Source organism: Talpa occidentalis, unplaced genomic scaffold (assembly GCF_014898055.3).
Source record: "Talpa occidentalis isolate TD23 unplaced genomic scaffold, MPIMG_talOcc4v2.1 talOcc4.11, whole genome shotgun sequence".
Lineage (NCBI taxonomy): Eukaryota > Metazoa > Chordata > Mammalia > Eulipotyphla > Talpidae > Talpa > Talpa occidentalis.
The window spans coordinates 24,940,502-24,957,038 of record NW_023601104.1 but is presented as its reverse complement, the minus strand read 5'-3'; the positions used below and the strand labels follow the sequence as shown (position 1 = coordinate 24,957,038).

At 34.1% G+C, this 16,537-nt stretch overlaps 1 protein-coding gene across 1 annotated transcript in view; it reads left to right on the top strand.

Annotated features, from left to right (window-relative positions):
* The window catches only part of ADAM10 (ADAM metallopeptidase domain 10), a 100,064-nt gene that overhangs the window by 41,428 nt on the left and 42,099 nt on the right, over window positions 1-16,537 (top strand). The window contains exons 3-7 of the mRNA XM_037502573.2: window positions 713-831; window positions 2,617-2,775; window positions 11,498-11,598; window positions 13,469-13,618; window positions 15,924-16,016. Coding sequence (XP_037358470.2) covers window positions 713-831; window positions 2,617-2,775; window positions 11,498-11,598; window positions 13,469-13,618; window positions 15,924-16,016 — 622 coding nt within the window. The remainder of the gene's footprint in view (window positions 1-712; window positions 832-2,616; window positions 2,776-11,497; window positions 11,599-13,468; window positions 13,619-15,923; window positions 16,017-16,537) is intronic.

Below are 16,537 nucleotides of genomic sequence, written 5' to 3'. Positions count from 1 at the left end.
AACTCTTGATTCTATATTTGATTTTACTTCAATATTTTCATCTTTTTCTCTCCTTTATTGGTGACAGTTAAAATGAGTATCACTCATTTAATATGCTTCCCCCACCTTTTTTTTTGAATTCCCAAATTGAACTGAGGACATTTATGGACAATTAGAAGGATTATAAGCCCCCGGGAAAAAAATGAAGAAATTGAAAGGTCGGGTGTGTGTGTACATAAGTGTGTGTAAAAGAAAGAGCATATATACTTACTTTTCTGAGAACAGACATTAGTATCTAATAGATGTCACTTTCTTATGTAATGCCTTATTTAAGTTGTGAAAAATAGGGTTAAATGGCAAAGCTGCAGAAGTAATAGACTGAGAAGGCAGGTAGTGTTGAAAAATAGTGTAAGTCAGAAAGTTTGTTTTTATCTCCAGATCATTTAGTTGCTGTTGAAATGATTTTGTTTTATCACGTAGGAATCTGCCTATTTGCTTTTATTTAAAAATATATCCTAGACTGTTACTGTTTAATTGTATGTAATTTAGAATTGTATCATAGCCACTGGGTTGAATTTTATAGCAAAATTTTTATAAGAAGAGACTAGTCATTATATTTCCCAAATAGATAGTATACAAAGTCACCATTTTACAGACTTTTAATTTAGAACAAATAATCTTTTAAAGTTTGGATCTTTTAAATTTCTTTTCCATTTCCATTCCTGTTTTGCAGACATTTCAACCTGCGCATGAAGAGGGACACTTCCCTTTTCAGTGATGAATTTAAAGTAGAAACATCAAATAAAGTACTTGATTATGATACCTCTCATATTTACACTGGACATATTTATGGTAAGTTGAATCTTAAATGATTTTTTTCCTATACAAGGAAATATAATCTTGATTATGATACTTCTTATATATATACTGGACATATTTATAATAAGTTGAACCTTAAAAGGAACCCCTTTTTTTTTTCTATACAAGGAAATATATTATTTCAGAAAAGGTGAGATAAATTCTCAGGGAATTTGAATATATCATGAATGAAAGTGGTTTTTGAAGAATGAAGTAACGTTGGACCTATATTTAAATGTATGTTTAAATTTGAATTATGCAGTGTCTGACTTCAAAAAAGTATTAATTTTTACTTTCTCACTACCTCCAAACTGTTAGATTTAAAAAAATTATTAATGACTTCTATAATTTTCTGATCTTCCAAGGAAGAAATTAGCAGTAACTTCACTATATTTAATTTATAAATAAAAGGAAACTGAAAAGATCATCTTAACAGCCAAGAAATTATGTGAGAAAATCATTCATGGGAAAATCCTCCCAGGGCCTGCCTTTCTCAGAAGTGATTTGTTTATGTTCATAATTCTAACTAATTTCTCTTACTACACCAGTTTAAGAAGGTATTGTGGGGATGTGGGGCACACTTGACAGTTTAGTAGTATGGGAAGTATAGAACAATTATAGAACTAACGAGAAAGCTAAAATGTCAAAGTCTTCTGGAGGTATTAGAAAGGGACAATTTTGTACATTAATACATGAACTGATTCTCAGTTACTAAGATAAAATTAAATGATTTGAAGTTTCATTTTTACATACTAAATTTCACTCCATCATGACATTATGAAAAATTATGAGCTAAAGAAATGATTATTTTCTTATTGTACAAGATAAATGGTATATTTCTATACCTAAAATTTATTGCTTATAAATTAAACATACTTGATAAATTAAAAGATTTCTTTGTGTGTTCATAATCCTGTAACAAAAAAAGTTTTTTGTCAGTCTAGTTTTTTTATGTTAAGACTCTAGTTTTCTGTTATTTTCTTGATCTGTCTTGCTGGACAAATAATTTAGTAGTGTCTACCCTTCTTTGCTACATGATGGTCTAGAGAAGTACAAGACTGAATGAGTTTGCATATAAAGATTATGTCATTTAAAATACCGGTGTCACAGGCCCTTAGCTTTAGTCCATGATTAATTCAAAGTCAAGTAGTTAATCTACAACTTAGAGATTGTGGAAAAGCCAATTTTTTTTTTTAACTAGATGAGTGTAATTGCACAGTATTACAAATCTTCATCTAATATCTTATAAAGGATTGATGGTATACTTTCGTTTTAATTGCTTACTTATTTTAAAAATGTATTTATAAAACTTAAATTTGGTAAGGAAACTGGAACACTCAAGCAGAATATATGAGGTGGGAAACAAACCTTTTTCTTATGGTAATTAAAGCAAAATTTCAAAAGATACTTTTTATGTCTTTATTTTGAAAGTGTATGTTTTATCAGTGGATCTACTTGCCTTGTTCTATGATTAAATTAACTTAATATTGATTAATGACTGCATGCATGTCAGACACTGTGCTAGACTCTAGGAATGTGATTGTCAATAAGACAGATGTTCTATTTTTCATTGTTCCTGGCCATTGAATATGCTTTAATTAATACTAGTTGTGTCCACATCTCCAGTTCAGCTTGATATATTTTATCTGAAAATTAATTTCCCCAATAAATATGTCTTCAGGTTTTTAAAAAATACATAAAAATAACTTTTAAAAGAAGAATGAATTTAAGATTCATGTGTAAATTACATTTTCAAGAATTTGCTGCTTTCATTAATAGGTGAAGAAGGAAGTTTTAGCCATGGATCAGTTATTGATGGAATATTTGAAGGATTCATACAAACTCGTGGTGGGACATTTTATGTTGAGCCAGCAGAGAGATATATTAAAGACCGAACTCTGCCGTTTCATTCTGTCATTTATCATGAAGATGATATTAGTAAGTATTTAAATGTTATCAAGTAAATTTTTGCAGAAAGGCAAGTAAATAGTTAAAATCATGTGGAGACAAACTAAATCTAAGCTGCTTTCTCTCTTATGCTATTAATCAGAATGGAAAATAGTTTCAAAAACAAAGTCTCAATTTAATGAATAATAAATCTATATAATGAGGCAATTTTCATGTCCATCCATGCCAGCCCTACTTTGTTGATATGATTTAACCAATTCGATTTGAAGTATGAGTCAAACAATTCTGATTGAACCAGAAATCCTATATTCCAATATTAACTAATTCTTTAATGCTAAAATGCCTTTGTGTGTATGGCCTACTGAAGCATCACTGTCGTCTTATTTAAATTTCAGTGTGGCTATTTCTAGAAATGAAGGGATATTTAGGAATTTTTATAATTTCTAAATTCTTTTAGTATTTTTTTTGTAATCTTAAAATAATGATTTTAGCTTTGTAGGATGTCAGACTTACCATTATGGATTTTGTCCTCTATTATGGTCTTTATGTTTGAAGAGTAGAAAGTGTATTTAGACTTCATCTTTTAATTCTTCCATAGTTTAATCACAAGAATGCTTTAATGAAATACCAAAGAAATACATTTCTCTAATTTATATGCTGCTTTTGAATACTTGTATGTTATTTTTGATTGTAATTAGACCAGTCTCTCAGTTTTTGCCTGTTTTCTAGTGTTGGCAACTGCCTCTTGGATTCAGTTTTCTTTCTGCGACCAGAGATTTATTTTTGATGATTTCATTTTCTTCCCAAGTAAATATACTGAAAACCTTAATCATTTTTACTCTTTTATCAGTTCTGACAATTTATGTCAGTCTGTCCAACTAAAGTACTGCATAATTGCTTAGATTACTCTGTACATGTTTGAGTGAATTTTTTGTGTCTGTATTTTCAACAACAACAAATGCCAGGGGAGTCACACCAAGTTGAGGTAGGATTTGATGAAAATTTGGCTACCGTCTTCTTAATACTGTTTCTGCAGATGTAGCCCTAAATGTCTGAAACAGTGGAAAATGATATTGCTGTTTTGGAGAATCTTCGGAAATGGTTTCTGAGGCTATATGAGAAATAGTTTTGGGGAAAAATATTTAATAACTTTTTTAGGTGTTTTGACACCCAGTTAAATGTGATGTAGTTATCAGCTTAAAATTCGTGCTTGTTCAATACTGTATTTAGGTAGTTAAAAACATTCTCCCCTGGGACATAGATGTGTGAACAATTATGACCAAGTAAGAATACCACTTAGTCCTCTGCCCCTTGGCACAGTATAAAGAAACTTGGAAAATCATTGTCTCATAAACTATAGTGTTAATCTTACTAATATGCAATAATAATATTCATGATTATATGATTACTTGGGCTCACTAGTTGCAAATAGTGTATGTACCTATGTACCCTTTTGTGTACTACTTCTTTGAGAGGCAAAGACCTAAGTAAATTTTCCATGGTGTACTTACATAGAGATATTTCATTTCTGAATTAAAAAAAAATATTTAAATATTTATTTTTATTTATTTATGCATACAAGAAACTGGGGTATAGGCCAGAGGGGATGAGAGAATTCGCCAGAGACAGAATGGGGAGCAGAACAGGCAGATCTACTGAAATACACTGCTGAGGGGAGCAGTGGGCAGCTGTGCCATGTGGGTTAGCTCCCTGGCCTAGGATTGAACTCATGCTGCAGTGGCTGGTGATAACTTGGTAGAGCTGACTTTAACCCCTGTGCCACCAGGGAGGCCCTGAATTGAAAAAAATATATGAAACTGCAGAATAAGAGTGTTGGTTTAATTCTTTTCTTTTCAAATGTGTTTATTTTCCTGAGTGTGGTATAGCAAAGTCCATATGAGACTTAACTTTGCCATGGTTCAGTGGTAGGGCTACTTTCAGTACATATTTTAACCATAACTATACTTGTTGCTTCTTTCTCTGGTGCTTCAATGGGAAGAACCTTTATTTCTTTTTCTAAAAAATTTAGATGGCTAAACTGTATTTAACCATTTCAAGGTAAAGTTCTCATTCATGTAGAAATCTCCTCATTTGTGGAAACTTTCATGATACTGCTGCTAAAACCTTTAAAAAAAATCAGTTCATTCCATAATGTGTTTTTGAAAGAGGGCAGAGAGAATTTAATTCCAAAATGTTAATAATAGCTAAATTGTTAAGTAATATACTTGGAAAAAGAAAAACCAAACAAGTAAAACAAAGAAACATCGTGAGAAAGCATGTAGTTAAACAAACCTGATAACGTCATTTCACAAATAACAGGAAATTCTAAAGACTGTCACAAAAAATGTTCTAGTTTATATAAGGACCGGAGCATTGATGTTTGCTTTTATATATTGAGTTGTAAAAACAACAGACAGCTAGGCAATTGGAAGGACTGAGGAATGGCGTGTTCTGATTGTTAGGCAATTATTTCAGTAACAGTGGTTTAAGACGATTGAAAACATGCTTGAATTTAGAACTCCCCGAACAATACAAATTATTGATTCATCTCTCCACTGTTTTAATTCATATGCTTTATACTTAGTATCGATCTTGAATTCTGAATTTTCATAAGCATAATGACAGTGTTTGAAAGAAATATAAAAATTTAAATGTGTAGTGGATGCTGTCTTTACTTTTCTCCCTAGTTACTCGCTAGGAAAATACAAATTTGTTGCTCAAAACAATTCATAGGCAGAAATGCAGAAAACTGGAAAGGGCCATGAAAAATGGTAGCTATTTTAAAGATAATATGTAATTATCAGTAGAAGTGTAAGATACTAAATAGGGAACACATTTTTGGAAATCAGATAAGAGACGTGAGGGGTTTAATTCTTTTTGGGCAGAATTTAGAGAAATACAAAACTTATGGCAGAACTGCCTCTTATAGGTAAACCAATAAATAATTTAAAAGGGGAAGAAAAAACATGCGAAATGGTGGAGTATCTGCATACTGAGCGCAGGGAAAGATTGTTCCTCTTTGAAGTGGAGAATCAAGAGTGTTTGTCAGTTTTTGTAAGAAGACTGGTGCCTTCTTTCCAAACACCCCAAATTCAGGTGTTTGCTGAGGGTGATATAAATGACTGTAAGTTCAATGTATAAGTTCTACTCTAATAATGGCTTTCTGACTTTAATTTGGCCATTCCTTTTATTAGTTTCATGATTCTTAGTCATCTATACAATGTTAGTGACCTTATGAATCACGATGCCTGAGGATATTAGTATAGGTCTTGAGCCCCTCAAAATGCTGCTTCTGGGCCTCCCTGGTGGCGCAGCGGTTGAGCGCTGGGTTGCGAAGCTGCCCGCGGCCTATGTGGCGCCGGTTCGATCCCTGGCTGCTCCCCGGCCACCGGAGGAGGGTCCCACATGGTGCGCAAACCTCTCCTGCCGCCCGCTGCTCCCCTCAGCAGTGTACTTCGGTGCTTCTGCCTGCTCTGCTCCCCGCTCTGGCTCTGGTGAATTCTCTCACCCTCCCGCGCTTCTGACTGTACGCAGTGCATGTATAAACAAAAAACAAACAAACAAACAAACAAATAAATAAATAAATAAATGAAACATGCCTCTATTAAAAAAAAAATAAAAAAATATATAAAAATATGCTGCTTCTGAAGAGGCATTGTGCTCTCCGAATTATTACAGAAAATGTTAAATTCATGCTTTAAATGATAAATTGTTTATCATTTGTAAATTTGGAGATTAGATAAACTCCACAAATAATCTTGCTATTTAATTTTCAAATATTACTCTAGGAATTAATGTGGATTTTACTGGTTTCAGCAACCAGAGGGTTTCATGGTTTTAAAGGTGACCTTGTAGATTAACTACTTCCATCTTTTTCAGGGTTTAATCCATGTGTGTAGGTTCATAGAAATTGGCATACATAGTTGGGACAATGCACAAAACGTAATATTTGTTAGAGAACTGAGGCATCACATAAGTATAAGTAAAAAGTGAGAAGGGAAATCAGGATTTTGCACTAGAATTAGAACTTTGTGATCTTATGCTAGTAGCTTACTTTTTCTGGGTCCCATTTTCTTAGTGTAAATTTCATTTATAACATATCTTAGTTTTGTGTCAATGCTGGTAAACATAACTACATTCTTTTAAATGCTTGCTATTTTTTGTGCTTTTTTCCATTGGTAAATGTATTATTTACCAACATATCAACTAAATGCACACTTATATTGTTTCCTTTTTTTTTTACTGTTAAAAATAGCTGCATTATACATTACTGTGCATAATTTTCCCCTTCAGCATTTGCATAATTGTTTGCTTAATATTAACTCCTGAAAGTAGTGTTGTCAGACATTTAAATTTTGGTTTATATTATCAGATGACTCTATTAGGAGGTTGTACAAATTTATACTCATATACCTAGAAATTTTATATTGATTTAATAATATCTTAATATATAGTCTGTAGACATATTTCTTCCAACTGCTCCTCCAAAAAATGTCCCATTAAAAAAAATACAGAAGGGGCCTCCCCTGGTGGTGCAGCGCTTGAGCGCTGGGCTGTGAAGCTGCCTGCAGTCCCACATGGCGCTCAGACCTCTCCTGCCGCCCACTGCTCCCCTCAGCAGTGTATATCCTCAGTCTGCCTGTTCTGTTCCCCGCCGTGGCTCTGGTGAATTCTCTCACCCTCCCGTGCTTCTTGACCGTACCCAGTGCTTGTATAAATCAATCAATCAATCAATAAATCTTTAAAAAAAATATAGGAGTCAGTCAAGGTTCACCATTGCAGTGATTGTTAAATCTCCTTATTTTGCATTGATTGAATTTGGTGATTCATAGCATGTTATTGGAGGGATTACACCACGTTTTAACATGAGTCATCTGATAGCCAAGGCAAATCTAATCTGCAGTTATACAGAGGGAGAGAGATGCCTTACTGGGAATAGTGAGGATGGGTCTACTCCAATTACTATGTAGTGAGAAGTGGGTGGTTTTTACATGGCTCTGTGGGACAGAGAATACGAACTGCAAATATTCCCCTTTTCTGGAGTGGATGATTGAGAGTTAACTAGAGCTTTTTCCTACTTGAGGTGGTATCACAATATATATAATTTGTATTTGTGCCTTTCCAACAAAAGTAATGGGTTGGCATTCAGAAGAACTGGAAGAAAGGCAGTAGATTTAAAACTGCTCTTTGTTTTAAATAGGCTGAATATTCCACACTAATGATTCATTCTTTGTGAAAGAATATGCTGTTTGGCCTTTTCAGGGTAACTACAGTGCATCCTATGATTTAGCATCTCAATGAGGGCTTATTCATTAGTTGAACAAAGACTTTTTCTAGAAATGGGGATTATATTGTCAGTAATTTTAGAGGAAAAATGTCATAGTCCATTTGCATAGTTAATATGGGTAACCTGGGACAGTAGGCACTATTAGGAATTTTGAAAGTATATAAGAAAAATTTTATACTTTATCACTTTTTTTCCTTTCAGGAGAGTTTTGTGCTGACTGAATTTGAAGACTATAAAAATACTTTTTCATTGCTTTGGAAATATATTTTTATCCTAAATATCAAGCTTTTAAGAAAGGATGTATAATTAATTTATGATAAATAAAATAGAATTTACAGGGCCTCGCAAGCACTGGGTTGCAAGTGGCGCCGGTTCGATCCCTAGCTGCTCCCCGGCCACTGGAGCGCGCAGACCTCTTTGCTTCAAGTGTAAATTCTGATGTGATGTATAATAAATAAATAAATAAACATGCCTCTATTTTAAAAAAAAAAAAAGAAAAAAAAAAAATAGAATTTACAAAGAAAAAGATTCCTTTAAAATATTGTAATTTTTGAGGTTTCTAATGCTGTAAATTATAATGTACTAAATAAATAGTTTTATTTTTAAATTCTGTACATTTATAAATAGGAGTTTTAGTATTTTGACAACATTTTTTAAAAGACATTAAAGAACTATAATTTCTCCCATTGATTATTAAGATCACTTTGCATGGTTTCAGCTTGCGTGCCAGTTTTATTACCCTTGTAACTAGGCAGTGTGAGCCTGCTGTTAGTTAACTGGGTGAATAGGTTTGGAAATATAGTATCATTGCCAGGCAGTATAAAGAACTGTTTAAGGATACAGATTTTGATTTTTGAGTGAGAATAGTCAGAGCTATCATTTTCTCTCCACCTTCATTCAGCTTCAGGCTGAGTGATAGTGAGTTCAGTTAAATACGATTTGGTTGAGAGTTGGGAGTGGCAAGAGTCTAAGGCAAAGACAATGGAGAAATTATAGTATTAGTTGACTGTGGGATTTAAGGTGAATTAGGAGGAGAAAGAATATTCAGTGGTAGTGAGCACTATAGTGACCTTGGTGGAATCAAGGGTGTTACTGGTATTGAAGGATTGTTGGAGTTTAGAGATAATGTTCTGAAAAGATGAGTGGTAGAAAGTAGGATGTAGAAGTTTACATTATAAAGAGATTTTAGTTATCAGTAGTGATAAGTTCAAAAGTATGACCATAAAAGTGAGAAGTTGAGGTAGGAGAAAATCATTGGAGAATAGGTGATATGAACGTATTGGAATGATCATCGGCTTGAATGTTGGAATCACTGAGTTATTGAGGGATGGTGTTGTGAGTTAGGAGCTAGTAAGGTAGTAGACGGTAGTAGTGACGTGGGGGACAGAAAATATCTACAATAAATTGGAGTAGTTAGTGGTATATATACTCATGACTGTAAAGGCCAGGTTATGATGAAAATAATCCTGATGGTCCCAAGGCAGAAAGTGGTAAATAGCTGTGAGTGTTTAGTAAAGTGATGGACAGGGGAATGTCTTCCTAGGAATAGGAAGGGTTACTAAAGTCCCCTTGATTCCTGCAGGAATCATCCTGATGAGGGAGGAATGCTGCAGAAAGATGCTTTTGCTTGCTAGGTGATGAACCAGGGAGGTGGTTTTCTGAAGTGTAAGTACACTCTTTTGGGGGGTGGGATAGGAACATGGCAATCTTACTGCAGAATCTAGGCCATCATTTCACTCTTGGGAGGTCTGTTAGATGGTGATTTTTTTCCCTTAAGTTTCTGCTGGCTTTTTTCCTACTGCTGATTAGTGGCATATAGGTGGTGTACTTTTGTTACAGGGCAGGAAGAGGGGCAGCCCAAACCCCGCAAACCTGCCTATTCTATATAGGGTTCTGCCATCCGCCGCATTAGCACAAAACATGAGTCTTTAATGGGAAGGAACTTTAATACAATTAGGAAACAATACAGGAAAGGCAAAGAATCTAGTTTCTAAATCAAGCACTCAAAGTTACCCGTCCCCTCGTGGGTAAAACGCCATCCAAATGGGATTGGCCCAGAGCAAGGCCCCAAAGCCTGCTACAAGTCTAAAGCATCTTTCAGTGGGGACCCACAAAAAAGGGTCAGAAACAACAAGACAAGCCTGGAAGGAAAAGGGCAAAATCAACATCAAGATAAAAGCTACCATTATCTCCTCCCCATGGGTCTCACCCACATCTGTGTCACCTAGTCCACGACCAAAAGACAAGCGCAGTTTCTTCACATGTCTCTAGGCTCCATGGCCTCCTCCTGGTCTCCTTCTGGCTCTCCATCCTGCTTCCTTCCTCAGTTTCCTCTGCAGCTTCTTCTCTCCCTGCTCAGCTCCACCCTCCTTTTGGGTGGGGAAGGGAACCTGGAACCTCCCCCTTTCCTGGAGACCACCCTGTTACACTTTTACAGTGGTACTTGTTTAACTTTTGATAGTGTGGAGGAGTGGTAGAAAGAAATCCATTCTAGTATCAACTATAAAGACAATACCACAGATATGTATGTGTGTATATAAATCTCTCAGTTTTATATATTTTATCAAGTAGATAAGAAACCCATTAGAAAGTATTTGTTGGATTACTTTAATTACCCATATTACCAGTGCCTATGGATTTATGACAACAGAGGAGCAATATGTTTACTTATTAACATTTGGGAAATATTTTTGTTACTGGGATGCTATATGATAGGGACTGCTGATTATATATTAGACATGTATTTTCTCTTTTGGTTTCCCTTCTCACTACATTAAAGAATTCTAAGATGGTGGCATAAACTTTTAAGTGACTAAAGTAATTTGATAGCTACCTGGAAGTAAAACCAATTGAGTTAAGGATGAATTAATTATTGTTTTATTATAAAGAGAAAGCAAGTGATGAAATAGTTGTTGGTTTGTAAGACATCACTTGAATTAAAGAGTGAATAAAATTACTATGCAATGGAATGTGTTTCTGTGTCACATTTCCTTGAGGCCAGTTGGTATTCACTCAGGGGCTTCAAGCCAAATATATTATACTAGCCTAACTGTAGTTCATATTGAAGTGACTTTGTACATTTGTAGAAGAGGAAATATAATGTATTTGAAGGGAAAGGTATAAATTACAAAATGAAATAAATTGCTCTCTATATTCAAAGTGGGAAAGTTAACCTCAGAATAAAGAATGATTTTTCTCCATTTTTAGAGTTCACAAATCACATAGATCTTTCTTACGATCAAAAAAAAAAAAAAACAAAACAAAACCAAAAACTGATTTTTTTTGAGGGAGAACTTAGGAACCTGCCATGGTTTAAAATTAGACTTCTTGCTTAATACCTGTCCCAATAAGTACTCAATAGGCATTGATGGCTTTTGTTAATTATGACAGGAAATTTTTTATTTATGAGATAATTGGTAATACCTAAAACTGTGACATTAATGATGTTTCTTCTTTGTGTTTTAGACTATCCCCATAAATATGGTCCACAGGGGGGCTGTGCAGATCATTCAGTTTTTGAAAGAATGAGAAAATACCAGATAACTGGTACAGAGGAAGTAACACAGGTAAGGATTTTGATACTGGCTTGTATTTTAAAAATGGAAATGTACTTGGGAATATATTCCTGTATTAAAATAGTATGTTTTAGCATTTCAGAAAGATTTATACTACTATGGGGAATTTTTTTTTTTTATTACTGAAAGAGGTCAGGCAGTTTGCCTATAATAATGATGTGGTGCTGAGATTTGAATACAAATCTGTACAACTCAAAACCATTACTTGTTCAGAATATATTGCCTTACATGTTTTCTCCTAAAATTAAAAAGCATTTTAATCTGAACATTTTTTTTTAATAAATGTAAGTATTTGTGATTATATGAATATGAGATTGATCAACTTCCCTGGTTTGTGTGAGATGTCCCCAGTTTTACACAGAAAGTCATGTGTCCCTCAACATACTGATAGGATTAGTCACCCTAATAAAAATTGTAGTACTTTTGATATTTTAATTATAAGATTTTGCCATTTGACTATTGTTCCTTTATTCTTTTTTTATCTCCTTTTTCTTTAGTCATAGGCAATAGACTGATAATTATTCAAAACACAAGTTTAAAATAAAAAAAATTAAGTAATTTTTTTATGATAGAACATTTATCATGTATTTTGGGCATCTTTTGTAAAAGTAGTGTGGTGATGCAATGTTTCTTGAATTTCTTGAGTTACAAATACAGATTTGTGTGTTTCTTCATCTGTAGAATGACATAAACAATTTTATTTCAGGTGACTCTAAGTAGAGACTGCAGTGCTTATTTGATGGCACATATAAAAGATTTAGGACTTTGTCCTTAGAGCAGAAGTAAGTCATTGAAATATGTTATGCAGGAGGGTAATATTTTCAAGTTTGCATTTTGAAAAAGTTGTATTATGGATATCGAACTTATTGCAGTCCTTTGGGTAATAAGTGATGGTATCTTGGAACTGATGTCATGGAGCCAGATGATGGGCAGAGTCCCTAGATGTTTAGGGATAATTTGACAGGGCTTGGTGATAGGTTGGATATCAGAGGTGAGATAATAGAAGATATTAAGGTATTATAAACTACTGTAAAACTTGTTTATTTATTAACAATTTATTTATGCATGCAAGAGCTGGGGTACAGGCCAGAGATGCGGGGGTGAGAGGATTCACCAGAGACAGTGGGGAACAGAACAGGCAGATTGACTGAAGCACACTGCTGAGGGGAGCAGCAGGCGAGTCAGGAGAGGTCTGCTGTGCCATGTGGGTAGCTCTCTTGCTGGCTGGAGATTGAACTTGTGCTGCAGAGGCTGCGGATTGCTTCATAGTGTGGTGCTTAACCCCTTGTGCCACCAGGGTGGCCCAAAACTTGTTTATTTTTTAAAAGATTTATTTTTATATATTTATGCATATAAGAACTGGGGTATAGGCCAGAGCTCCAGGGGGTGAGAAGATTCACCAGAGACACAGTGGGGAGCAGAACAGGCGGATTTATTGAAATACACTGCTGAGGGGAGTAATGGGCGAGATGGGAGAGGTCTGCTGTGCCATGTGGGTTAGCTCCCTGGCTGGGGATCGAACTCATACTGCAATGGCTGGCTATAGCTTGATAACACTGAGACTTTAACCCCTGTGCCACCAGGGAGGCCCTATAAAACTTGTCTAAATGATTATGTAGTGAAAGGTTGGTTTTGAAAATGTTTAAAAATGAAACAATTGCTTGAATTAATAAGTCATCTGTATAGTAGAATTTTCAAAGACTGAAAATTATGTTTATGAAGAATTTTTAACAGTTGGAGAAATGCCTATGTATAATAAAGCAGAATGTGAAGTTATTTATAATGTTTGGTCTTAACTATATACAATTAACAATAGTGAAGTATGATAATTATCAGAAATGACTCTCATTTTGACATATAGACACCTCAAGAAGAACATATTGTTAATGGTCCAGAACTCCTGAGGAAAAAGCGTACAACTTCAGCTGAAAGAAATACTTGTCAGCTTTATATTCAGACTGATCATCTGTTCTTTAAATATTATGGAACACGTGAGGCTGTGATTGCCCAGGTATTTGTAATATTGTTACTATTTTAAGAGTTTTCATTATACCTACATTTTCCTCTAAAAATTAAAGTTAGTGCATATCTGCTTTGGGAAAAAAAAGTATGTATTTTCAATTGTGATATGATAAACTGTGTAAGATAGGTACACAGATAATGAAGGACCTATTGGGATTTTTTAGTGTCATTCAAAAGAGATGTGTAAGAAAATGATTTCATAAAGGACATGACACTGGATGTTAGGGTTGAATTTTCATTTGGACTTTAAAGACGGTGGAAAAGTAGAGGAATTCTTCCAATAAGAAATAATCTAATTTCTATTCGGTATTGAAAACTTTACTTATCGTTTCTAAGTCACATTACTTGTATTTATACCTTCTCAATGCTCATTCAACTGTAATTTTTTGGGAGATATTCAGAATATTGAAGGTATCCAGTGAGAGTTTGATGATTCGTTTTGACTCCTAGAATTGAGGCCGAGGGGATGATGGTGCCGATACTATAAATGGTGAATTCATTTTGGTGGTGGTGGTGATAAACTTAATTTTAGACATATTTAAAGCCAGATGTCATTCCTTAGGATATTAAAAATATAGAACTTGTGAGCTTACTGCATGGAATTCAGGGGTTTAAAAGAAGGTTAAAATAATGGGAGAGAATGAAATCAAAAGGAGAGACACTAGGGACTGATACTGGTATATGGTAAATAGGACGAGGAGAAACTAGTGGGTAAAACATAGAACAGTTAAAAGAGTTTAGCGATCAAATAACATTAGCTAAAGGAGAAACAAATTAAAAAAATGCATCACTAATACTGTCATATTGCAGAGCTATCAAAGAGAATGACTACTATGTGTTAATTAGTTAGATGGGTACCTTTTCACAATATGTATCAAAGCATCATGACGTACATTTTAAATAGTTTATCATTTTATTTGTCAGTTATACCTCAATTCTGAATAAAGGTGCAAAGTACCATTCATTTTTATTTGCTAGAACATTACTGATAAACTTTCAGCAAGTTTTTGATAGAGTTGTGAGGGTAAAAGCATTGTGAATAATAAGGAATGGGTTGGCAGAAGCAAAGAGGTTTTCAAATATATGAAAAATAGATAAGTATGAATATTTGGGGGTGAATGGAGGCTGGTGAATATATGAGCAAATTAGGGAGAGAAAAATGATCTAGTAGAGACGCAGTGTAATATATGAGAAAGAAAATTGTATGTGAAACAGTGTTCTTGATGATTCAATAGGGAATTGGGGTCAGGAATTAAGAAAAGTTACCTTTAAGGAAGTGTTTCCCTTTGAGGAAGATATAAATGGATAAATATAGAAAAATTTAAGTGAAAGAGAAGATGAACTCTCCAGAGTATGAAGTGTAATCATCTGTGGGAAAATGTTTGAACTACTGCTGTTGGGAATGGAGTAGAAACAGTGAGAAATGGGTAGGGGCTTGATTACTAAGCCAAACTAACATTGGCATGATTTTATAGTGGACCCTAATGTTTGCTAACCTGGACTACTTTTGAAATTATTGTTCGTGCTTCTCTTTGACTATCATGTTTATATAATTTATTTTAAAATAATTTTGAAAGTTCAAATATATGTTTTCACATAATGGCAGCAAGAGTACTCTTTGTTAATGGAGGTGGCAAGATTATATACAGTAGAGAGTTTAGTTGTGAGTCAGCTAGGTAAACAGGATCTTTTCATGTTCTTTTACAATTTTTATCTCCTTTTAAAATATAGCAAAATCTGAATATATTTTCTTTATATTTATGTAACTTCTTCCTTCTAGAATAAAGCTCTGTAACTTGATAGGAATTTTCTCTATTATCTCACCACTCTGTCTCCAGCACCTACACAGTGCCTGGTAGATAGAAAGTGGTCAACAAAATGTACAGAATGTGTACTAGTGCTGCAGTAGAAACACTAAAGTCAGCGAATGACTGATGTCTTCATATTATCAGGAAAGATCTTATAGAAGATGTTTGAGCTGAGTCTGAAGAATAAGTATTCTCTAGGCATAAGAAAACAGCATGTGAGAAGGCATGGAGCTTTGTGAAACAAAGCTTTTTATGACTGAAGCAAGAGCGCATGTTTGTTTTTGGTTAGAGAAGAATCTGGAAAAGGCATACAATCTTCCTTTAGCTCCAGCTCACTAATCTTTTTTTATCCAGTTTATGTTGTAAACATTTTAAAATTTGAATGTGGTGGAACATGAATAATTCTTGATTTGGGAAATTGTAACTCAAATCTTTTCACATTTCAGTATTGCCTCTAAAATGTACTTTTTTTTTTTTAATTGATAGATATCCAGTCATGTTAAAGCAATTGATACAATTTACCAGACCACAGACTTCTCTGGGATCCGTAACATCAGTTTCATGGTGAAACGCATAAGAGTAAGGAATTTCAGTAGCTAAAACATTAAAAAAGAGCAACAATAAATGCCGTGTTTACACAAAGAAAAATGCTTGCTTTTTATTTCATCATTATGCATTAAAGAGTTTGAGTTCTGTGTACTGATGCAGTTTATCTTTACTCTTGGCTTATACACACACACAAATATGAGAATACATGGGTTTATGATTTAAAATAAAATTGAAATTTATAGGACTTTAATTTGGACTACAAAAGAAGTATAGTATGAACAGCATGCTAGTTGGAAAGCCTTAACCTCTCCAAATATATAGATATAATACTTGATATTTTCCATCTTGGTATCATTCCCCTGTTTCTTAAGATTTGACATGTGCAATATTTTTTTCAGCATGTGTTCCATTTGATTCTCCAGGGTTGGGAAGGACAGATACAGTGGTTGATACAATTGAAATTTGGAAAAAACATTTAGCACTATCTCTTCTTAAAATACATAGTGCATACTACCATATCTCAATTTTGGAGAGGTTCTTCAGGAAAGAAA